Here is a 23,599-nt window from a genome sequence, read left to right as displayed (position 1 = left end):
GTGCGCGAGGGCGGAAGTGGTGGAGATCGGCGCGGCCGGAAGTTCAGATCAGCTGATGGGGGAGGCGGTGCCGCAGCGGCTAAGAGGCCCCGGCCGCCGAGCGCCTCGTCCGGGCCCGAAGTCTCAGACACTGGCCGCTGTCCCTGTTCCTACCTCACTGTTGGGCGACGCCCAGCCTCGTATCTCTCCCAGGCCCGAGATCCTTGCCCGGCACGGCCGCCCTGAGCGCCCCGGCCACCCCCAGCCCCGGCTCGCCCCTCAGGCTCCGGGCCTCCCCTCAGTCCCCGGCCGGCGGCCCAGGCCCCGGCTCCGCGGGGGGGGACCCGGCTCCGGGGGGTGCGGGCCCCATGGAGCTGATGTTCGCCGAGTGGGAGGACGGAGAGCGCTTCTCATTCGAGGATTCGGACCGCTTTGAGGAGGATTCGCTCTGCTCCTTCATCTCCGAGGCCGAGAGTCTCTGCCAGAACTGGCGGGGATGGCGCAAACAGTCGGCGGGGCCCAATTCTCCCACCGGCGGCGGTGGCGGAGGTGGCAGTGGCGGTACCCGAATGCGAGGTGAGGGTGGGGCGGGGAGGCCCGGGCTTAGGAGCGACGCCCCCCGGGCCTGGCCGCCGAGCTGCCTCCCACCCGGAGCTGTCCTGGCCCGGGAGCTGTCCCCAGCCTGGGAAGGACTTGGGGACTGGCTTTTGCAGCCTTCCCGAGTGGGCTGGCGTCAGGCAAGGCATTCTGGGGGCCCGAGCTGACTCGCTGACTTGGGGTCCTCCACGCCAGCGCGTGCGGCGCGTGTCTGTGTGCACTGACGTGCGTGCGAGGAGGGCGGCCTGGCAAGTCCCGTGGTGGACAGCATTCTTGGTGGAAAGTAGACCTTTTTGTTGTTATTTTGCCTCAGAGCTGGGATGAGGACTGAGTCTCCTTTCTCTGATTTGGGACTACTTGACGAGTCGAGCTGGAGGCGAGCCAGCAGGTGGACGAGAAGGGAATGTGGGGAAGGGGACGCCGGTGCTCGCCGGAGACCACCGGCTACCGGTGACCGTGTTGAGGACTCGTTGCAGAGTGCATTGGAAGGTTCTTGCTTCAGGGTAATGAACTCTGCTGCCACCAGGAAGGAGTCATTCGCAGAGGAAGGTGGCAGTTAATTGGCCCGTGAGCGGAGATTTCAGAGTTCCTAGGTTTAGACCAGTTGTTTCTCTCCTGCTTCTGCTGAACATGTGTCAGAATCCAAGCCGGAGATCACTGGCTTGAACCCTTAGATTTCCAGCAGAGTGGCCTGCACATGAGTGAGGGTCATCGTCTCCGGAGGCTCCTTTGGACAGACTTTTGATTTTCCCTGTGCCTTTCTTTCATCCTCAGGCCTTTCAGCAAATGCACTGATTGGTGCTGTGAAGAATTTGACTCTTTACAAGGGAGGGTGAATCATCCTTGGTAAAGTAGAGGATCAGCGAAATAAGGGAAGATTCTCAACAAAATGGATTGATAGGGTGGCCACGACAATAGGGTTACACGAGACTGTGGGAATGGTGCAGGGCTGGGCAGTGTTTTGTTCTGTCGTACATGGTGTGGCATGAGCTGGCCGTTGATTCCATGGCAGCTGATGGGCAGCAGAGAGGATGGAAGAGTCATAGACAAGGAGATCTTTGCAAGCTCTCACTGCCTGCTTGTCCCTGCTTTCCTCATGACACTGGTTTTTGCCTTGAATCTCAGTGAAGGTTAGATTTCTTCAGGACCTCCTCTCAGCAATTCAGGAGAGTGATTCTATTTGGGTTGATTGAAGAGTCCCGTTTTCTAAACTGTCTAGCAAGGGCTTCTAGAGCCACTTTAGGATAAGAGAGAAATTTCCCTCTCTCCCTAAGTAAGATCGGTAGTGGTGGTTGTTGTGTTCCATAGAGTCGGAACCGACTCATAGCTGATCCTCTAGCGAGTTTTCAGAGGCAGTGAATTGCATGAGAGGAGACTGCTCACCCTTCTCCCGCTGGAACACTGGAACGTGTTAAGATTGGTAGTATTCAACTGTGGAGATAGAGCTCCTGCCTCAAATCTGTGTGTGTGTGCCTACACACACACTCCCCCAGGATTATTAGCTGTTTCACTGTGGGTATTCGATGATCTTTCTGCATTTTTTCCTTTTTTTAATAATTTTTTATTATATTTTTAAATTGAGACTTTAATAAAAGTTTATAGAGAACTTGGATTTCCATTCATTCATTGTTGCACATTTTCCTCCCTGCCCAACCTCCCTAGTTTGCTTTTCTGTTTGAAAAAAAAAATCTTTCATTGTCCAGTTCCCCCCCCCTTACATTTTTTTGCATTTGCATATGTGGGTAGCCTTGGGGCTTAGTGCTGCCTCATCCTGAGATTTTCTGTGAATTACTACCTACCTGGTCCGATTAATTGGGAAAGTGTGTAATTTTTGTTCTTCCCTCTGGGTCATTTTCAGTTGTTTTATTTGTTAAATATGTCTTGTTTTTTTAAAAGTTTCCTTTTGGCTCTATAAATTCCTAATCTGTCTTCTAAATCTGAGACGTGAATAAAATGTGTAGTTTATTTTACTATCATTGCTTTTTTAATTAAAACTGTAAAAAGCATTCTTGAGTGTTTCTTGGATAGCTTCATCCCACTGAGGTGCTTCAGGAGCTGCAGCTAGATTCTTCTGGGATAGCCATCTCCCCTTTCGTGCTTTCACTGTGGGAAGTCAGAGATCTGGGACCCAAGGCAGTGCAGCACTCTTGCTTCTGGAAGTCCTTAACTCTTTTGGGCTCTTCATCTTACTTGCTTACGGTACTTGAAGTCACCTAGAAAAAGAACACAATAAAAACAACCAGAGAAGGTGGCACTGGAGGAGGGTCAGTAACAATGTGCTAGGAATCTAAAGTGCTCATCGTATATGGGAAGTGGTTTACCAAGCCATGAGAGAGGGGTCACCTGTTAGTGTTCTAGGACACACCTGCTTAGCCAAGAGTCTCCTGGCATATCCCTGGAGTCTGTTTTAGATCTTAGGCAGCAGATGTGGGCTGGTCAAACTCCCCTTTCTCCCCTAGGTAGAGACAATGGTTTTCATCCAGATTTCTCCCCCTGTGCCCTCCCCCCCCCCCCCCCCCCCGGAATATGAGGTCCAGGATGTGAACTGGCATTGGTGCCCAGTAATCATGGTCTCTACTCAGTTTTCCTTTTGTTCTTTTTCCTCCTCCCTAAAACCTCTGTTTCCAAAGATGGACTCGTGATCCCGCTGGTGGAGTTATCGGCAAAACAGGTGGCATTTCACATCCCATTTGAAGTGGTAGAGAAAGTTTACCCTCCAGTGCCAGAGCAGTTACAGCTCCGAATTGCTTTTTGGAGCTTCCCTGAAAATGAAGAAGACATTCGGTGAGATCAAGAGGGTAGAACTAAAGTATTAATGGTGGGGCGTGGGGTCCTAACATACTGTACTGTCTGCTGGACTGCTCCTAGAACAAAAAAGGGTGCTGTTGGGGGTTGTGGTGAGAAGACCAGGAAGAGGAGGAGTGCCTGGGATTTTCCTGAATCACTTCTGCTGGACAGAGAGTGCAGGGTATTAAAGTTTTGTTGAAGGTCATTGGCTGAGCTGTGCTGTGCTCTCTTCCCCTCCAGGCTTTATTCGTGCTTGGCCAATGGCAGTGCAGATGAGTTCCAGCGAGGAGACCAGCTCTTCCGCATGAGGGCAGTGAAGGACCCACTGCAGATAGGTGAGTGCTCCATCCTCTTCTGAGGTGTCCCTTGCCCCTCTTATTCCCTCTGTTCAGATTAAGGATTCACTGTAAGAAGCTTGTTTGTGTCTCTTTCCAAACGTGTTGTCTTTAACTGCAGGGTCAAAATCAAGAACAGAGGCCTGTGTCTTGGTGGCTCTCCTTGATCATGCCCCGGTTTCTCCCCAGGGTTCCACCTGAGTGCTACAGTGGTGCCTCCTCAGATGGTTCCCCCCAAGGGGGCTTACAATGTGGCTGTGATGTTCGACCGATGCCGGGTCACTTCCTGCAGCTGCACCTGTGGGGCAGGGGCCAAGTGGTGCACCCATGTCGTGGCACTCTGTCTCTTCCGCATCCACAATGTGAGGGTCTCCTAATTTCGCTCAGCCCCAGCCCACATCCTGTCCCCTCTTCTCTGCTGCAGGCCTGGCCACAGTGTGAGCCCCATCATCTCCCTTATAGTGTCCCTTTCACCTTTCTGGTTCAACTTTTTCTTAAATTGCTTCCTTTCTATCCGTGCCTTCAGGCTTCTGCAGTCTGCCTGCGTGCCCCTGTCTCAGAGTCACTGTCTCGACTGCAGAGGGACCAGTTGCAGAAGTTTGCTCAGTACCTCATCAGTGAGCTCCCTCAGCAGGTGAGTGAGGCTGGCATGCTCTCTCCTCAGAAGTTCCACATCAGCCTTCCTATCAGCCCTAGAGGGAGCGCTTGTGGTTTGGTGGTAAGGAATTGTCCTGCCAACCCAAAGGCAAGTGGCTCAAATCCACCAAACTCCTCCATGGGAGAAAGATGAGCAAACTCCTTCTGTGCAGTTTATAGTTTCTGGAAACCCTCTGGAGGGTCAAGTATGAGTCGGTATTGACTCAGTGGCCCATAACAACATTACTCTTTCTTGGGTTCACCTCTGTTTCTTCTCCCTGTTAGATCCTTCCCACAGCCCAGCGTCTCCTGGATGAACTCCTCTCATCCCAGTCAACAGCCATCAATACAGTGTGTGGAGCCCCGGGTGAGTGTGATTTGGAAGAAAAGCAGTAGGAAGAAAGATAGCCGGTAGCCGAGCAATGCTGATTCACTAACGGCTTGCTGTTGTTAGGCAGATCTTGGCCCCCATCTTTAAGTGACTGACTGCCTGTCACTCCCAGACCCTACTGCAGGGCCCTCAGCCTCAGACCAGAGCACGTGGTATCTGGATGAGTCCACACTCACCGACAACATCAAGAAGACACTGCACAAGTTCTGTGGCCCCTCCCCTGTGGTCTTCAGGTGAGGTAGTCCTCTCATCAGTAGCTGGCAGTAGAAAGGGAGCATCCCTTAGGCTGTTAACAGATCCTTTGTTTTGTGAATGACACATCTCACTGGTGATGTGCCTGCCACACAGAAAATGTGCACTAGTGAATCAGTTCATGAGAATAATCTTATGTTGTCACAGATCCTATGAGAGATTTCCAGACAGATGCAGAGAGAAATTTTTCGTTTTCTTCCTGGTCATCTTCCCCATATTCTGAATTTTGTGTCACAACCATGTTTGTGTTAAAGCTCTGTCTTATTTTTTTGCCACCTTTTATTACGGGTATGTTAGGGGCATGCTTTTCTATTCTCCTACTTTTGCAGTGATGTGAACTCTATGTATCTGTCTTCCACGGAGCCTCCGGCTGCTGCTGAATGGGCATGCTTGCTACGCCCTCTGAGGGGCCGGGAGCCAGAGGGTGTCTGGAACCTGCTTAGCATCGTGCGGGAGATGTTCAAGCGGAAGGACAGCAATGCTGCCCCCTTGTTAGAAATCCTCACTGATCAGTGCCTCACCTACGAACAGGTAATCTTTCAGAGTTGGGTAGCCCCGTGGTACCTCATTTTCTTCCTCCCTTACCCTGATTTCCCTCTTTCTGACAGGGACTTACTCAGCCTCGGAGGTGTTTCTCATGGCCCTCTTTCTTTCCAGATAACAGGTTGGTGGTATAGTGTTCGTACCTCAGCCTCACATAGCAGTGCCAGTGGGCACACGGGCCGCAGCAACGGACAATCAGAGGTAGCAGCCCATGCTTGTGCCAGCATGTGTGATGAGATGGTCACACTGTGGAGGCTAGCTGTCTTGGACCCCGCACTCAGCCCCCAGCGGTGAGTTTTCTCCCTGACTTGCTGTAGCTCTGAGACTGGGCCAACTCATGTAGACTGAGTCCTCAAGCATATGCACAATTAGTCCCACTTATCTCTGTTGAGTCGATTCTGAATTTCCATCTATTAGGAGGAAGCAATTCTACATTGATTGGGTTTTCAAGGTTATAGTTGTAAATCTTTACAAGAGGAGGCTGTTCATCCTTATCCCAAAGAACAGCTGGTGGATTTGAATTACTGACCTTTTGGTTAGCAGTGTGACACATTATATGCCACTAGAGTCCCACAGTTATTCCAGTGCTGGGGAATTGGAAAATGCTGGGCACTAGAGTATCAGTGGTTAGCAAATCCTGTGCCAGAGCAATTTTTTTACTTCATCTAAATAGCACCTACTTGCCAAAACTTCTGGATTTTAGAATAATGTTTATTTGGCTGACCCAAGAAGGGCTTTTCTTCTGCCACCCTTCAGGGGTATACACTTACTCCATTCCCTCCTTTCCCTTCTCAGTACAGAGTGTAGCTCCCCAGCAGCCTCCTGTCCATTCTTCCCACAGCCGCCGAGACCTGTGTTCACAGCTGCGCCAGTGGCAACTAAAGGTCATTGAGAATGTGAAGCGGGGGCAGCATAAGAAGACACTGGAGCGCCTCTTCCTTGGCTTTCGGCCGGCAGTGGAGGCCTGTTATTTTAACTGGGAAGAAGCCTACCCTCTTCCTGGTGTCACTTACAGTGGTACTGACCGGAAGCTGGCACTGTGCTGGGCCCGGGCCCTGCCCCTGCGCCAAGGTGCCTCCCGACTGGGAGGCCTGGAGGAAGCCCGGGACCGGCCCCGACCTCTTCCTGCAGAGCCAGCTGTACGGCCCAAAGAGCCTGGGGCCAAGCGAAAGGGATTGGGTGAGGGGACCCCCTCAACACAGCGAGGTCCTCGTCGTCTCTCAACTGAGGGAGGAGATAAGGCCCTGTATAAGATGGGTCTTGGTGGGGTCAAAGCCAAAGCACTGGGTGGGGCTGGCAGTGGGGGCAAGGGCTCAGCAGGTGGCAGTGTGAGCAAGCGACGGCTGAGCAGTGAAGACAGCTCCTTGGAGCCGGATCTTGCAGAGATGAGCCTGGATGACAGCAGCCTGGCCCTGGGTGCTGAGGCCAGCACCTTTGGTGGATTCCCTGAGAGCCCTCCACCTTGCCTTCCTTCTGCCAGCCCCCGAGGCCCTTCCACCTTCCTTCCTGACCCTCCAGATACCTATGAGGAAGATGGTGGCGTATACTTCTCTGAAGGGCCTGAGCCTCCCATGGCTTCAGCCGGCCCCCCTAGCTTACTGCCTGGGGATATCTGTACCCGGGATGACCTCCTTTCCACAGATGAGAGTGGCAGTGGTCTCCGAAAGACCAAAGAGGCAGCCCCTGCAGTTGGAGAGGAGGATGATGACTATCAGGCGTATTATCTCAATGCGCAGGATGGGGCTGGGGGCGAGGAGGAGAAGGCAGAGGGAGGGGCTGGGGAGGAGCATGACCTGTTTGCCGGACTGAAGCCACTGGAACAGGAGAGCCGCATGGAGGTAAGGGGATGCTGAGGGAGCTAGGGAAAAGAGTGGGAGGGACGCTCTGGCTTGAGTTTGGAGTGTCAGAATATTCATGTTACTTAAAATCTTGTAGCAAGCTCATCGACCTCCTTTCCTGCACTCCATTCTTTTTACTGCTTCCATATTGACAGAAATGTCTGATTGTATCACTCTCCTGCTTAGATGTCTTCATTGGGTTTCCATTTCCCTTGGGATAAAAGTGAAGGTCTTTGGCATGATCTGAGGCTTTACCTAATGTGGCCTTTGCCTCCTCCAGTTTTCTACTTAGCTGCTCAGATCCTTCTACTCCAGTCAGCTGATCCATTCCTGAAACTTGCTTTGGTCTGTCTTGACCATACTATTGCACAGACAGGCCTTTTTGCCTTGAATGCCCTTCCGTTGCCTTGCCCAATTATTTCTTGCTCCTTTTTCAAATCTAGATATTGTAAAGATTTCTTCTTCCAGAAAGCCTTCCCTGATCCTGCCCCTCTGCCTCACATATGAGGGAGGTATCCTGTCTACTTCTTTTCATAAATTTTCCCAAAGGTCTCACAGTGTTTTGTATGTTAGTCAGTAGACTGAGATTGTGGTACACTCGAGGCCATGAGTAAGCATGTTGTCCTACCTCTACAGGGGGCTTTCAGTCTCTCTGGTGCCTATGTCCTCTCTCCAGGTATTGTTTGCCTGTGCTGAGGCCTTGCATGCACATGGCTACAGCAATGAGGCCTCCCGCCTCACCGTGGAGCTTGCTCAGGACCTGCTAGCCAACCCACCCGACCTCAAGGTAGAGCCGCCCCCTGCCAAGGTGAGAGAGACCCCCTTCCCCTTCCCTCTCCATTCCCACTTACCCTAACCCTCTCCTGTGCCCCACCCCAAGTGAGAGCCGCCTCCTGCCACTCCTAAGGGGAATCGTACTCAACTACCTGCTTTCCTGTGCTTCCTTTTCTAGGGCAAGAAAAACAAGGTATCCACAAGCCGTCAGACCTGGGTGGCTACCAACACACTAACCAAGGCTGCGTTCCTGTTGACAGTGCTGAGTGAGCGCCCAGAGCACCACAACTTGGCCTTCCGAGTCGGCATGTTTGCACTGGAGCTGCAGAGGCCTCCAGCTTCTACCAAGGCCTTGGAGGTTAGAGCTGCTGTCAGAGTCTTGTACGTGGATCTCCACTGAGGTGCTGGAGCTCTGATCCCTTTCCTGTGCTCTCAGGTTAAGTTGGCCTATCAGGAGTCTGAGGTGGTTGCCCTGCTCAAGAAGATCCCTCTGGGGCCAAGTGAGATGAGCACCATGCGATGCCGGGCGGAGGAGCTCCGGGAGGGGACGCTGTGTGACTATCGGCCTGTGTTGCCCCTCATGTTGGCCAGTTTCATTTTTGATGTTCTCTGTGCTCCAGGTATGTGCTGGGTTCTCCAGCAGGTGGGGAATGGGGTACAGGTAGCTTTCACTAAAGAAAGCTGAGTCCAAAGCTGTGAAGATCCTTCAGGGAGCTTCACAAGTAGGCCAGGTCTGAGATGATAGGCTCTTGGCTTCCCTTTCTGTCTTTCCCATGCCTCACTCCATTTTTCATCTAGTGGTTTCTCCTACGGGTTCCCGACCCCCAAGTCGGAATTGGAACAATGAGATGCCTGGTGATGAGGAGCTGGGATTTGAAGCAGCAGTTGCTGCCTTGGGTGAGTCTATGTGTGTCTTAAAAATACCAGTGAGGTCACTGATGAATTGGCATGTATATATTCTGAATCTAAAGTTGATTATAGTTACTTTAGCTCTAGAATTACTCTGAGACCTGGGGGGAAAACCAACAAACACTGGTGAATTAAGGCTGGCCCAGTCCTTGAAGGTCATGGACATGGGTCTATCCGTGGGGGGCACCTGTAGTAATAATGAAAGCCAGGATGATGTGTATGAGCCAGATAGTGCCTGTGAGACAAGAATTCAGGGGAAAATCACGTACTGTAGGTGTTCAGCATTATAAAGGCAGCAAAGCAAAAATCGAAGGTGGTAGAATTTTGGCTGTAGCTTCAGAAGTCAGTAAGTTCTGGATAGAGGAACACCATGAAGAAAGACTCATTAGCACTTGCGTCGTCATGGGAACTAATGCGCACATGCTGGGTAGGTAAAGTGGGGCAAACCCTTAAGGTTTTGGAAGCAGATCAAGTTTAGGCAGGATGTAATAGGAGACAGGGACCTTCCAAAGTGATGTGGTTGGACCCCGAGAACTCTCCACCTCATGAGCTGTTGTTTCTGGCTGGTCTGTTTGCCTTTCTTGTCCTGGCAGTTATGGTCATTCTTTGTCCCCATGAGACACCCCCCCCCCCACAGGCATGAAGACAACAGTGAGTGAGGCAGAGCATCCCCTCCTGTGTGAGGGCACTCGTCGGGAGAAAGGCGACCTGGCCTTGGCATTGATGATCACTTACAAGGATGACCAAGCCAAGCTCAAGAAGGTGAGGGACTGAGAAGGTACTAGTCTTTTGACAGACAAATGATAACACATTTCTCACAGAGTTTATAGTACAGTAAGAAAAGTACTGTTCTGTCCATTGGAGTTAAGTGGGGAACCTTTAAAGAACAAGAGAAACCACTGGGTCTGAAACGTGTTCTTGGGCATGATGATGAGGAAAAACAGAATATAAAGGCATTAATTAATTTTAGGTTTTTTTTTTCACTAGTTTAAATAAACTAAATTTAAAATACAAAATTCTAATACAAATTCAAACAAATTCTTTCAGTATTCCTCACACCCCCCCCATCAAATTGTTACGACTTAATGATTAATTCTGTCTTTCCCTTGTACATCCATATCCCTCTGCTTCCAGCCTCTCCCACCCCTCCTGGATCCTTACAATTCATTCTACAATATCGGTCTTAATACAGTATTTATCCTTAGGGGACTAAGTTAGTGCACTCAGTATGATGCTTTCCTCCAGTCCCTCCCAAATTAGGTAGTAATTTACAAAGTTACTGTTCCTGCGTGCTGCATAGTATTCCATTGTGTGAATGTACCATAATTTCTCAATCCATTCGTTTGTTGTTGGACATTTGGGCTGTTTCCATGTTCTTGCAATGGTGAATAATGCTGCTATGAACATTGGTGTACAAATCTCAAGTTTGTGCCTCAGTTCTCATATTCTCAGGGTATATTCCTAGTAGAGGAATAGCTGGGTTATATGGAATTTCTATGTTTAGCTTTTTGAGGAAGTGCCAAACTGCCTTCCAGAATGGTTGCACCATTTTACAATCCCACTAACAATGTGTAAGAGTTCTTTTGTCACCACATCCTCTCCCCTATCTATTACTTGCTACCCTGTTAAACTTTGCCACTCTTACTGGAGTGAGATGGTACCTCATTGTGGTTTTGATTTGCATCTCATTGCCAGTGATTTGGAGAGCATTTCTGAAAGACACAATGAAAGACCTAAAGAGATGGAAAAATGTGCCCTGTTTATGGATAGGAAGACTCAATATGGTGAAAATGGCAATCCTACCAAAGGCAGTTTACATGTTCAATGCAATCCCAACCCAGATACCAAATTCATTTTTTAGAGAGATTGAAAGGGAAATTATCAAATTTATTTGGAGAGACAAGAGACCCTGAATAAGCAAAACACTTCTGAGAAACAAAAATGAGGTTGAAGTCATAGCACTCTCAGACCTCAAAACTACTACACCAGTGTTAACCAAAATAGCATGTACTGGTACAATGACAGGCACGTAGACCAAGGGAACAGAATTGAGAACCCAGAAATAGACCCAGCTATCTGTGGTCAACTGATATTCAACAAGGAAATCAAAGTTATCAAATGGAGAAATGATAACCTCTTAAACAAATGGTGCTGGCAAAACTGGATTTCCACCTGCAGAAAGCTGAAACAGGATCCATATCTCACACTATACACAAAAATCAACTCAAGGTCGATCAGAGTCCTGGAAGTAAAGCCCAAAACCATAACATTCATAAGAGACAAACTGGGATCAAGCTTAGAAGCACCTAGTCCAAGATGTAAAGAGACTGCGCAATACAACCAGAAATGCACACTTTAAAGAGGATAAAATTGATGCATGGGGCCTTCTAAAGATTTAATCTCTGTGCACATCAAAAACTTTCCAACAGGGTGAAAAGAAAACCTACAGATTGGGAACAAACATTTGGTAATACCATCTCAGACAAGAGTCTTATAACAAAAGTTTACAGAAAAAGACTGATAACCCAATTACAAAATGGGCAAAAGACATGGAAAGAATTTTCACAGAGGAAGATGTTCAAATGGGAAATAGACACATGAAGTAATTAATTTTAATTTTTATTGAATATCCAAATACTCAGTCTTGTGATGCATATTAATGGAAGATACCAGCATGTGACCAGCATCTGTCTTTTGGCAGGTTATCTTGTACCAGAATATTAGCCGACATCAAGTCCATCCTGGTTTATCGTGACCCCATGAGTGGCAGGGTAGAACTGAGCTTTATAAAGCTTTTAGTAGCTTATTTTTCAGAAAGGGGTCACACCTGGCATTTCTCCCAGGGTACCTTTGGGTAGAGTAGGATCTCATCTTTTAATTAAAAGCTGAACACTTAACTCTTTGCACCACCCAGGTTATCCAGCATGACTGTTTCAAGGAGAAAAGAATGTCAAAGAAGTCTGTTTCTCTGTCCTCCAGATCTTAGACAAACTCTTGGACCGGGAGAGCCAGACTCATAAGCCACAGACGCTGAGTTCATTCTACTCATCTAGCCGCCCAGCCACAGCCAGCCAGAGGTCTCCTTCAAAGCACGGGGGCCCATCTGCCCCAGGGACTCTGCAGCCACTAACCTCAGGCTCTGCGGGGCCTGCTCAGCCAGGGAGTGTGGCAGGGGCTGGGCCAGGCCCCACTGAGGGTTTCACAGAGAAGAATGTGCCTGGTGAGGTGGGGGCACTGGGCAGGGGGATGAGTGATAATGGAGCCATGTTGGGGTCTCTTTTCTTGGTCTCATCCCAGTGTCTTATTTTCTTTACCTAGAAAGTTCACACTCTCCTTGTGAGGGTCTCCCATCTGAAGCAGCTCTGGCCCCAAGGCCAGAGGGGAAGGTTCCAAGCCGTCTGGCACTTGGCAGTCGAGGAGGCTACAATGGACGGGGCTGGGGCTCCCCAGGGCGGCCTAAGAAGAAGCACACGGGTATGCTAGCTGCTCAGATGCCGTGGAGGGAAGGCTGTCCCTAAGGTGGCTGGAGTCAGGGCGGGGATGTGTGTGTGTGTATCCCCACATCTGGGACAAACTTGTTTTGGTATTAGGCATGGCCAGCATTGACAGCAGCGCCCCTGAAACAACATCAGATAGTTCTCCTACTCTAAGCCGGAGGCCGCTTCGAGGGGGCTGGGCCCCCACCTCCTGGGGGCGAGGACAGGACAGTGACAGCATCAGCAGCTCATCCTCAGACTCGCTGGGCTCCTCATCCTCCAGCGGAAGTCGTCGGGCCAGTGCCAGTGGAGGGGCCCGGGCCAAGACAGTGGATGTTGGCAGGTCAGTGGGAAGAAACAGCCATGTCCAGTCGGCTGTGTCCTTAACCATATTCCTGGTGGAACCACACCATCATTCCCAATGCCCTCCCCTTCCCTGGTCTTTTCATATTCTACCCAAATAGACATTGGTTTCAGAGGAACCCCAATCCTACTCCATTGCCCCTTCAGGTACAAGGGCCGTCGTCCTGAGAGCCATGCTCCTCATGTTCCCAACCAGCCATCAGAGGCAGCTGCACATTTCTACTTCGAACTGGCGAAGACGGTGCTGATCAAGGCCGGGGGCAACAGCAGCACTTCCATTTTCACACATCCATCTTCCTCAGGGGGCCACCAGGGTCCTCACCGCAATCTGCACCTTTGCGCCTTTGAGATCGGGCTTTATGCCCTAGGCCTGCATAACTTTGTTTCTCCCAACTGGCTTTCCCGTACCTATTCTTCCCACGTTTCCTGGATTACAGGTAAATCTAGTGTCATAATTAGAGTATGAGAGGGGGGATTAGTTAATCAAAATAGGAGCCCTATAAAAAAAAAATAGGAGCCCTAACTTTGTGGAATTATTGATGTGACAGAAGAAGAGACTAATCTTTCTCTTCAGGGGTGTCCATGCTAAGCCAACTCTGGGTTTTTCTCCCTTCCCTATAGGCCAGGCAATGGAGATTGGCAGCGCAGCCCTGACCATCCTGGTAGAATGCTGGGATGGGCATCTGACACCTCCTGAAGTTGCGTCCCTGGCTGACAGGGCTTCCCGGGCGCGAGACTCCAATATGGTGAGGGCGGCTGCAGAGCTGGCCCTGAGCTGCCTTCCTCATGCCCATGCATTGAACCCCAATGAGATCCAGCGGGCTCTGGTGCAGTGCAAGGAGCAGGTATTTGTATAAGCAATCTGGGCACCTGTTCTGGAACACCAGGGGAGACGACAGGTGGGGTGTGGGAAGGCTGAAGGCCCCAGCTCCTGATTGCGTTATTCTGAATTCATAAACTATTCAGCTTATTTTTTCATGATGACATTCTACATATTGATGTGTCTTCACATCTATTATTTCCTTTTTCTTAGAGGTTAGGATTATTCTTGTTTTACATGTACAGGATTGGTGGCCCACAGATTAGGGATGAAGATGCTCACTCAGGACTGGAAAGCCTCAGGGACATGATGGACTGCATGGGACGGGTGGTTAGGTTCGTTTAGAACTAGGACTGTGACCTAGGTCTTGGTTCCTGTCCCCTGTCTGTATGATATACTCTTCTCACACTGGTTCTGAGCATTAGCCCTGACCTCTCATCCCTCTCTGGGAATCAACCAACTCTGAAGGAGACCTTACAGTGTCATTTAGAGGTGTCCTTTAATTATAGTAAATGAAGCCCTTCCCCCTGTAACCATTTAAACCTCTCCTTTGCAGGATAACCTCATGTTGGAGAAAGCATGCATGGCAGTAGAAGAGGCAGCGAAGGGTGGGGGCGTGTACCCTGAAGTATTGTTTGAGGTTGCTCACCAGTGGTTCTGGCTATATGAGCAGACAGCAGGTGGCTCATCCACAGCCCGTGAAGGGGCTACAAGCTGTAGTGCCAGTGGGATTAGGGCATCTGGGGAGGCTGGGCGGGGGCTGCCCGAGGGCAGGGGGGGACCAGGGACTGAGCCAGTTACAGTGGCGGCAGCAGCAGTGACGGCAGCAGCCACAGTGGTGCCAGTCATCTCGGTGGGGTCCAGTTTATATCCAGGTCCAGGACTGGGACATGGTCACTCCCCTGGCCTGCACCCCTACACTGCTCTACAGCCCCACCTGCCCTGCAGCCCTCAGTACCTCACCCACCCAGCTCACCCGGCCCACCCCATGCCTCACATGCCCCGGCCTGCCGTCTTCCCTGTGCCCAGCTCTGCATACCCACAGGTGAGACCCGTGTTCTTGGGACAGGGGCAAGAGGACAAATAGGGGGAGTTCACTGGGGGTCTCTTGGAGAAGTCATGTCCTGGTGGGTTGGTGGGACTTAGTCCATCTGAGGAAAGAAATGTAATAATAGGAAAGGAGAGCTACATCCTGGTAGATAATTTGGGGTTTCCTCTCTCTCCTTTTTATTCCAGGGTGTGCATCCTGCATTCCTGGGGGCTCAGTACCCTTACTCAGTGACTCCCCCTTCACTTGCTACCACTGCTGTGTCTTTCCCTGTCCCTTCCATGGCACCCATCACAGTACATCCCTACCACACAGAGCCAGGGCTCCCACTGCCCACCAGTGTGGCCTGTGAGTTGTGGGGACAGGGAGCAGGTGAATAGAGGGGAAGTAAACTGGGCAAGGGAGGCGGGAGGGAAACCTCTGGGCTCCAAGTTCTAATGGTTTCCTACCCCCTCAGTGAGCAGTGTCCATCCGGCACCCACGTTCCCGGCCATTCAGGGTGCCTCCCTGCCCGCCCTGACCACGCAACCCAGCCCCCTGGTGAGCGGGGGTTTTCCACCGCCTGAAGAAGAGACGCACAGCCAACCTGTCAACCCACACAGCTTACACCACCTGCACGCTGCCTACCGTGTTGGTGAGAGGGGGCCCTTTGTGTGCCTCTGCCCTCAGGTGTGGCGGAAGCTCATCAGGGCCCCACACGCAGTATCTCTGAATTAGCTGATTGTGGGGACTAGAGGATGAAGAGCTGTGCTTACCCTTCTCTCCCAGGAATGCTGGCGCTGGAGATGCTGGGTCGCCGGGCACACAATGATCACCCCAACAATTTCTCCCGATCCCCCCCCTACACTGATGATGTCAAATGGTTGCTGGGGCTGGCAGCAAAGCTGGGTAACACCTCCCCTCCTCAGGACCATTGTCCCCCCCACACCTGCTCCCCAACTTCCTATCCCAGACCACCTTCCTAGCTCTTGCTGAGTTGAGGCCTTGGTCGGGTATGTGTGCGTGCGCGGGGGGGGCAGGGGGCAACCTCAGCTCCTAGGGTGGAGGGAGGCTCTCTGCCAGGTTAGAGCTGAGAGATCAAAGTTGGGTCCCTAGGGCAGAGGTGGCCACCCCCGTCTCATGCCCATCCCCCCTGCCCCCCAGGAGTGAACTACGTGCACCAGTTCTGTGTGGGGGCAGCCAAGGGGGTGCTGAGCCCGTTTGTGCTGCAGGAGATCGTCATGGAGACACTGCAGCGGCTGAGCCCCGCTCACGCTCACAACCACCTGCGGGCCCCGGCCTTCCACCAGCTGGTGCAGCGTTGTCAGCAGGCGTACATGCAGGTGAGGACTTGATGGGATGTGGGGCAGGCGTGAGGAAGCCGGCTTTGGGGCAGGTGGCTTACTATCCACTCCACCTCTTGCAGTATATCCACCACCGCTTGATTCACCTGACCCCTGCCGACTACGACGACTTTGTGAATGCGATCCGCAGTGCCCGCAGCGCCTTCTGCCTGACGCCCATGGGCATGATGCAGTTCAACGACATCCTGCAGAACCTCAAGCGCAGCAAACAGACCAAGGAGTTGTGGCAGCGGGTCTCACTCGAAATGACCACCTTCTCCCCCTGAGTCTGGCCCATCTAGGGCCCTATACAGGGACACAGACCTGTGGCTATGAGGGTCCATCACACAGGGACAATGAATCTTGGCTGAACAGATCATCCCCACTTAATTCCCTGGTAGCCCAGACTGGCAGCTGCTCTTGGGCTGTAGCTTGGGGACATGATGTCTCAGAACCTAGAAGCTTAGGGTTGGGTGAAACAGCCCTGTCTGGGAGGGGGCGTTGGGTAGCCTCTGATATTTATTTGGCATTTATAAATATATAAACTCCTTTTTTACTCGAGTCTGCCTGAGCCTCTCCCTTACTTCCCTCCATTGCAGGTGAACCTCTATAAAGAGTTTGACATTTGCTTTAAAAATTTTCCCACTGTAATAAGGTAGACAAAACAGAAAAATAAGGATGTTTATTAAGGATATTTCTAGCCCACAGCTAGGGCTCATACTCAGCTCTGTGAGCCACTGTCCGACCTCATCCCCATTCAATGTGAATGACATAAGGGAGGCCAGACCACAGGAAGATCCACAGCCTGAGCCAGGGGTCACAGCACGGGAATTCTCCCATAGATGATAGGTACACTGCTGGGAATGAAGAGGGAATCGACTGACATTCTCTTCTGTACTGTGCCTGGGCCACCTCACTCGTCCCTCCCCAGATACAGGTCAGAGGTTGCCTAGTACCATAATACAGGGTACCAAAGGAAGCTCCTTGATTAGACCCCAGAACAATGGGTAAGCGAGGACCTTCTCTGACCTCCTCACTCATCCCAGATCTGGAGACCACTGAGGTAGAAGGGGAAATGGCTGGGCCAAGCTCATCCCCCTGGTGGGTCCTGTTCTAGGCTTGTGCCTAAAGAAGCAGGGACCTTTTGCTGGTACAAGAGACTGGGACATTAGCCCAAACTGGAATGCTGCAGTTCTTCCCGAAGCCACAGGGGCACGGGCTGGCCAAGCCGGCTCAGCAGCTTCGACAACTCCAAGTTATGGTTCCGGAAAAAGTCCCCAAGGAAGAGGCGAGACTGATAGAAGAAAAATAAATGCACGTATGGTAAGGAGTCAAACACAGAATCAGATCTGGAGTTGAGAGGGTTCCCTGCCCCTAAGTGTTTACCTACCTCACTGTCCATATCTGGGTACTTCCGGCCTTTGCCCTTTCCTAGACAGCGTGTCTTGCCACCTTCTAGGCCTTGGCACCAGAAACCCTTATCCTCATCAAACCTGCTCAACAGGAAGAGGCCATTAGGTATTGAGGAAAAGAGAAATCCAAGCCTCATAAATGCACACCATCCCTACAGCCCACATGGACACATGTCTTTGTATGACAAGGTAAACCCATGTCTGTTTTGATAGTTGGAGTACCGGTGGGGAAGTGTGCAGTGAGCTGCACTGTTAACCCAAACAGTCAACCTCCTTGCCCATTTGCCCAGACTGCTCCTCCCCTGGGTCATGCTCTCCCACCTGAGGGTCCGTGTGTAGTTCAGAAAGGGTGTGATACCCAGGAACTTCTGGATGTTCTCCATGGAAGCTGCGGGGTTGGTACGCAGCTCCTGCCCGTCCACGATCAGCAGCTGAGGAGACAAGAATGTGGTTTGTTCTGGGTTTCTTAGAAACCTCTGGGTTCAGGGGCAGAGCAGGAGACAAGGGAGTCCTTATGAAGGCTACCTGTCCAGAGGGGTAGTAGGTCAGCCAGCGTTGCAGGTGGGTAGAATAATAGCCAGGAATGAGGCAACGGTTTCGCAGGGAGCGAAGTGCCAGGGGAGCCTGGGAAGAGGCTGAAATAACCTGGTAGAAGGTATAGTTCAGAGCAACTGGGTCTCCATGTGCTCGCTGGTGCTGAAGGACAAGGAAGAAAAGAATGGACCAGTGAGCTGAGGATTACCCTGCCCTTAGTCTTGTGAACAGACAGCATAAGCACCGCCACCGCCGCTCCCCCAAAGGCATTCGATGAGTTTCTGCACCCTCAGACCTGGTACCAGGAGTAGGCCCGGTCAGCAGGGTTGGTGAGCACAGTGATGATCTTGGCTCGGGGCAGAAGGGCAGACCCCCGTCGTGGTACAACCTCTGAGTCAAAGTACGTGGCACTTTTTTCAAACAGGAAGTCAGTGCTGGCATTGGAAGGGACAGGGAAGAAGTCCATGTACCTAGGAAGTAGCGTAGTAGGGGCAGAGAAATTTTCAGAGCAAGAAGGCCAAGTGTCTGAGGTAGCAGACGTGGGTGGGGGTGGTTTTGGAGAGAGGGTGTTCCAAGGGGTCAGTCTCACCAGTCAATGCCCTTGTGGTAATTCGGGCTGTTGAAGAACTGAATCTCCTCAAAGGTGCTGGGGCTGGGGAAGCTGCTAGTCACAGCTGGGTGCAGGCTCAGGAAGAAGTGAATGGCTGTGGTGCCTGAATGAGGGAGAAGGACGACGCCATTTTGGGAGAGAAGCCAGCTCGCAACACCATTAACTTGAGGGAGGGAAGGAAAGAATTATTCCTGGTACTAAACAGTGGTTCTCAACCTTGACTGTGTGTCAAAATAATTTGTAGATTAAAAAAAAAAAAAAAGACAAAAAAACCTCCAGATGGGTCTGCTTTTTCAGGGAAGAAGTCTTGAGAGATTAGTGAGTGACAGGTTAAGAAGGAGTTCTCTGGCAAAAGAACCCTCTGTGTGTAAAGAAGGACAAAAGAAGTTGTCTAAGGATGATTCACCTGTCTTCTGGGGTCCCACAATAAGGAACTTGGGGAGTCGATCACAGGTTTTCTCCTTGGACCAAATATCTTTGTGACGCTTGTCATCACAGGGATTCTGAAGGGATGGCCAAGAGTCAGATAAGGCCTAATTTCTTCTCCAAGCCTCTAACCCCAGCATGTTTCTGGTCTCCCTGAGCTCTACTCATACCTGCCAAAGGGGGCTTTGCTCCTGAGGAAAGAGTTCAAAGTACTTTCGTGCGAGAGGGATGGGAGGGAGGGTCTGCAGGCGCAGTCGTGTCCAGCACTGGAGGAAGCGTACCAGGCTCTCAAAGGTGTACAGGCCCAGCCGATCATTTCCATAATTGGACAGATGGGTCATAAAGATGCTGATCTGTGAGTAGATGGCAGAGTTGGTGTCTACCTCAGAATCAGCTTTCGTGAGCAAAAGGACCCAGCTGTAAACATTTTGGCCTTCTAATCCTCCAGCCCTTCCTCCCAGCAGCATTTTACCGGATTAAGCAGCACTGTCAAAAAGAGCTCTCCGCCTCGGATGCTCCGGTCTAGTTCACGGGAGCCTCCGGGATATTCACTGTAGAAGATTGTGTGAGTGAAGAGGCCACATGTCTGCCGAGGCAGCACCTGGAGGGGAAGGCAAAGGGCTATATAAGATTTGAAAAGCAAGGCAAGAAAAACATGGAGAAAAGTCCAAGGCCATAGGATTCCCTGGGTTTGGAGAGGAAGCAGTCTGCAGTTCTAAGAAGAAAACTTTGGCTTTTTTCATTCCTCTACCCCCATTACTAGTATTATATGGATGAAACTGGACTAGCAGTTGAATGGACATAGGCCAGCACAGGTTGAAGACAGTTTAATGTTAGAGTATGAATCTAGTTTGTATCGGGAGTCCCTCACCATGATGCCGTTGTGAATGAAGCCACGGCGGTAGCGGGCAGGGCGGAGATGGGGGTACTCCTCAGTGCTGGTCACCTGGATGCCCCACACAGACTTCCAGGCCTCATAGAGTTGCGTGTGGATGGGGTACACGCCCGAGTGGTGAGGGGCCACAGCATAACCCAGATCCGTGGGGATCCCATGTTCCTGGGAATGGCATAGATTCTCACTAGGACCTGGTGAGGTTTGGGGAGTAGAGGGTAAAGAGGGTGGGGATGCCTCCGCATAAAGGAAAATGGAAAGAGTAGGGAAAGGATTTCCCATTAGGGAAGGTTACAAGGGAAGCATTTTCTTTCCAGGAGAAAGTATAGTGAAAGATCCAAGGGTCTCACCAGAGCAAACTGTTTGTTGAGCCTCATCTGATCGGCCAGCACAGAGCGGTTGTGAAACAGGTGTGGCTGCATGTGGCTCCACATGTGAGGGAACCACCAGAACTCTCTGCGGTGCTTCAGCAGCATGTCGTCCCCTGCATCCTCCTCCTCCGTGCCTGTGACCACATACTGACCACTGAGCACCCACACTGGCCAGTCGGCAAGCCCTGTTCCCTCCTTTGTTACACTGTGACTGCAATACTGACCATCTTCCATTCCTGGGGCATTGTGTCCCCTCTGCTCCTAAGACTATTTGCTTCACTGCCCTCCCAGCCACTTAGGGTAACCTAAATTCATATCTACCACTAGCTCCTCTCACCAATCCAAACTCAAACCATGTCCCCTTTCTCCAACCTGTCTGCCTAGGGAGATGGATAGTAAAGGGACAGCTCTGACTGAGACCATATTTAAAGTACAAGGGAATAAGCTCACCAGTGTGATAGAACTTGCCCGAGAAGCCCAAGTTGAAGGTGAAGTTGGGGACTAAGGTCCTGAGTTTGTTCTGGGTGTTCAACAGGGCCTGGGGAGGGTAGCAGGGACATGAGAAATCAGGAAGGAGTAGACTGTGTGGGAGAGAAATGAGATGGAGCACTCTTCCTGCCCAAAAGGAACAGGGAGTATGCCTGTGACAAACTGCAGACCGAGGAGGAAGTAGGATAGAGTCAGAAAGAGTTTCCAAGGATAAAAATGTGAGTCAGGAAAACCAAACACTGACCTCAACGTCAGCCACCTTCATGCGGGTACCTTCCTTGCCCACAAAGATGTCATCAATGTCTACCAAGATGTAACGGTCCAGGTCCAGGCAGAGGCGCTTGCCAGTGAGGTATGCAACAGCATCAATGAAGACAAGTTTGTGCAGCCAGAAGGAAAGGCCATGGCCAAAGAGGACCCGCTGGATACCATCATGCAACCCCAGATCCTGGACCACAGTGGGAAGCCGGGCACGGCGGGGCCCTGGTCCTGGCATGGGAGGCTCAGCCGGCCGGAGGCTGGCAAGTAGCACTGGTTCATAGGTGCTGTGATTGGATTGAAAGACAGTCCAGTCATCACCAGGAAGCGGTCCTGGCTCTAGGCGGCTGGGGCGTGTGAGATGCAGGAGGGGGGCAGAAGGATTGACGTGGTAGTCTCGGAGCCCCAAGTTTGAGTGTAGGAAAAGGGGAAAGCCCTTGAGTTGAGCACTCTGTGGGCTGTGCTCATGGGCTCGGAAAAAGCCGATGATGCCCACACCATATTCTACGCAGTACCGGTCTAGCAGTTCCCGGCTCCAGGCATCCAGGTTGACATACTTGAGCAGGTTCTCATAAATGACCAAGACATAACGGCCACGCATATGATCAGCCAATGTGGGCATGTCCCCTCGGCCAGGTGCCAGCTCAGTGCTGTAACGAAAACGACTAGACTCCAAGATGGCTACAATCTCTTGACCCAGCTGTGAGTACGTGCTCTCCACAAACACAAGGACCACGGGGTCAGTGCGAACTGTCTCTGGAGGCCTTGGGGGCCGGGGTGGAACTGCAGGCTGTGCAGGCCCAGGGCCATGGCCAGTTGCTGCCCCACTGCTGCAGTCTCCCAAAGGCAAGGGCAGGGGTTCCTTGGCTTTGGGGCTGGTAGACACATAGTAAGCCAGAAATCCCATTGAGCCCAGACTGAATGCGATCAGCAGCAGTATGAGACGGTGCAGCTCCAGCTGCCGAGCTGGGCGTACCACCTTCCACAGCTGGAGCATGGCGGGAGAGGGGAGGCAGAGAACTGGGCCCCTCAGGGGATGGAGGGGAGAAGTTCTATGAGCTGAGGTTCTCGTGAAAAAGTGAAATTAAATGGAAGACCTTTACCAGTGGTAAAGGATTCTCTCAGGGTCAGTTCCCTGAAGAGGTGCAGACAGTTTCCCTCAGAGTAAGACAGAGGAGACAGAAGGGGCAGCATGGGACAACTGGACAGAGTTCACTGGCCTCAGGTCACCATGGCCCCCTGGCCCATAGCTTCAGGTTGCACATCTGGCCAGGCTCCCCTCGAGACCCTGGCTGAGCACCTCACATCAGAATTCAGCAAGGTTCTCAACCTCTTCCCACTATCTGAAAGACAGAGAAAGTGATGGGTTACTTTTCCCCTTGAGATGCTGTTAAGAACTGATTTCTCTCCTCACCCTCTCTTACCTCCTGCTCACTGGTTGATCTGTCCTTCAACCACAGGCTCCTGTAGAAGAACAGAAGCTGAGTCTCATACCTTCGTTTCACAGCTCATTCCCTTTCTTAGAATACTGTCCAAAATCTCCTCCCTGAGCTAAGCTCAGAGCTGGAACAAGTATACTTAGGGGCTAGAAGAGGACCAATCTCTCATCAACAAGTGTCCCAACAGCCAAGGAAATTGAAAATGAAACTACTTTGAAAGAAGTTCCCAGTCCAGCAGTTGGTCAGCCAGCAGGGGCTTTGGTCTTTTTTCTGAAAACAAAAAGTCCCGTGCTCCAACGAAGTATTAGATAAGAGAAAACTCATGAGTCCATTAATCTTCCTGATCTGTCAATCTAACATCACAGCCTAATAGCACTAGCAAGCTTACAGTTGGTGGACACTATGGTGAGTTCACAGATAAGAAAGATCCTTCTAGATAATAATTTCATTAGCTTCTAACCTCAGGAGCTGGGGATTCTGTATTCTCTTGTTTATGAAAAATCACCCACCCTCTGCCCTTCACTTGAAGACTTAGTGCTTAAATGCTCAGCTCCTAACCAAAAGATTGGTGGTTTCAACTCACCCAAGTTTCCACGGGAGAAAAATGTGGCAGTTGGCTTCAGTAAAGATTACAGGCTTGGTAAATTTATGGGGCTTTGTCTTACAGGGTCACTATAAATTAGAATCAATTCCACAGAAAATGTTTTTTTTTTGCCCTTCACCTCATCTATGTGAAGAGAGAACAATGTAGCCTCAGAACAGGCATCACTGGTACCTGAGAAGAGTAGATAGCTGAGTCCAGAGTTCCTCTCCCTGTCCAATCCAATTCTCCTTCCTAAAATAAGGCTCTAGGAATAGATGGTATACCAATTGACATATTTCAGTTAACAGATACTGCCCTGGACATGCTCACCAAGTTGTGCCAAGTAATCTGGAGAACGACCACTTGGCCAACTGACTGGAAGAGATCGATATTTGTTCCTATCCCAAAGAAAGGCCACCCAACCGAATGTGGAAACTACAGAACAATCTCACTGATTTCACATGCAAGCAAGATTTTACTGAAGATTATCCAAAAACGACTGGAACAGCACATCA

The 23,599-nt window shown here is 51.0% G+C and overlaps 2 protein-coding genes across 3 annotated transcripts; one reads left to right on the top strand and one right to left on the bottom strand.

Moving 5' to 3' along the window:
* The first annotated feature begins 98 nt into the window (after positions 1-98).
* ZSWIM8 (zinc finger, SWIM-type containing 8) lies at positions 99-16,634 on the top strand. 2 transcript variants are annotated; one of them, XM_006887530.1, is made up of 26 exons: positions 99-555; positions 3,207-3,360; positions 3,604-3,698; positions 3,888-4,060; positions 4,225-4,332; positions 4,620-4,701; positions 4,838-4,958; positions 5,307-5,508; positions 5,635-5,810; positions 6,362-7,358; positions 8,035-8,166; positions 8,311-8,490; positions 8,569-8,752; positions 8,931-9,029; positions 9,679-9,803; positions 12,021-12,261; positions 12,360-12,515; positions 12,632-12,860; positions 13,028-13,317; positions 13,502-13,725; positions 14,257-14,745; positions 14,937-15,120; positions 15,206-15,382; positions 15,517-15,636; positions 15,892-16,070; positions 16,154-16,634. In XM_006887530.1, exons 1-26 carry the CDS (start codon positions 348-350, stop codon positions 16,355-16,357), a joined length of 5,529 nt encoding a protein of 1,842 aa, XP_006887592.1. In that variant the 5' UTR covers positions 99-347; the 3' UTR covers positions 16,358-16,634. The 2 variants fall into 2 exon arrangements, with proteins under 2 accessions (XP_006887592.1, XP_006887591.1); XM_006887529.1 differs by having other exon boundaries at positions 348-555; positions 14,937-15,096; positions 15,960-16,070; positions 16,154-16,614.
* Positions 16,635-16,737: 103 nt separating this feature from the next.
* On the bottom strand, positions 16,738-22,081 carry NDST2 (N-deacetylase/N-sulfotransferase (heparan glucosaminyl) 2). The gene is made up of 13 exons (XM_006887528.1): positions 21,049-22,081; positions 20,766-20,853; positions 20,295-20,449; positions 19,924-20,109; positions 19,525-19,653; positions 19,223-19,405; positions 19,033-19,129; positions 18,606-18,729; positions 18,312-18,486; positions 18,008-18,178; positions 17,804-17,913; positions 17,461-17,563; positions 16,738-17,364 (listed from the first exon to the last, which is right to left on the bottom strand). Exons 1-13 carry the CDS (start codon positions 22,057-22,059, stop codon positions 17,239-17,241), a joined length of 2,658 nt encoding a protein of 885 aa, XP_006887590.1. The 5' UTR covers positions 22,060-22,081; the 3' UTR covers positions 16,738-17,238.
* Positions 22,082-23,599: the final 1,518 nt, after the last annotated feature.

This window comes from Elephantulus edwardii, unplaced genomic scaffold, assembly GCF_000299155.1.
Source record: "Elephantulus edwardii isolate Elephantulus edwardi_28Jun2011 unplaced genomic scaffold, EleEdw1.0 scaffold00058, whole genome shotgun sequence".
Taxonomy (NCBI): Eukaryota; Metazoa; Chordata; class Mammalia; order Macroscelidea; family Macroscelididae; genus Elephantulus; species Elephantulus edwardii.
Note: the sequence above shows the minus strand (reverse complement) of the source record. Positions and strands in the feature narration are given on the sequence as shown.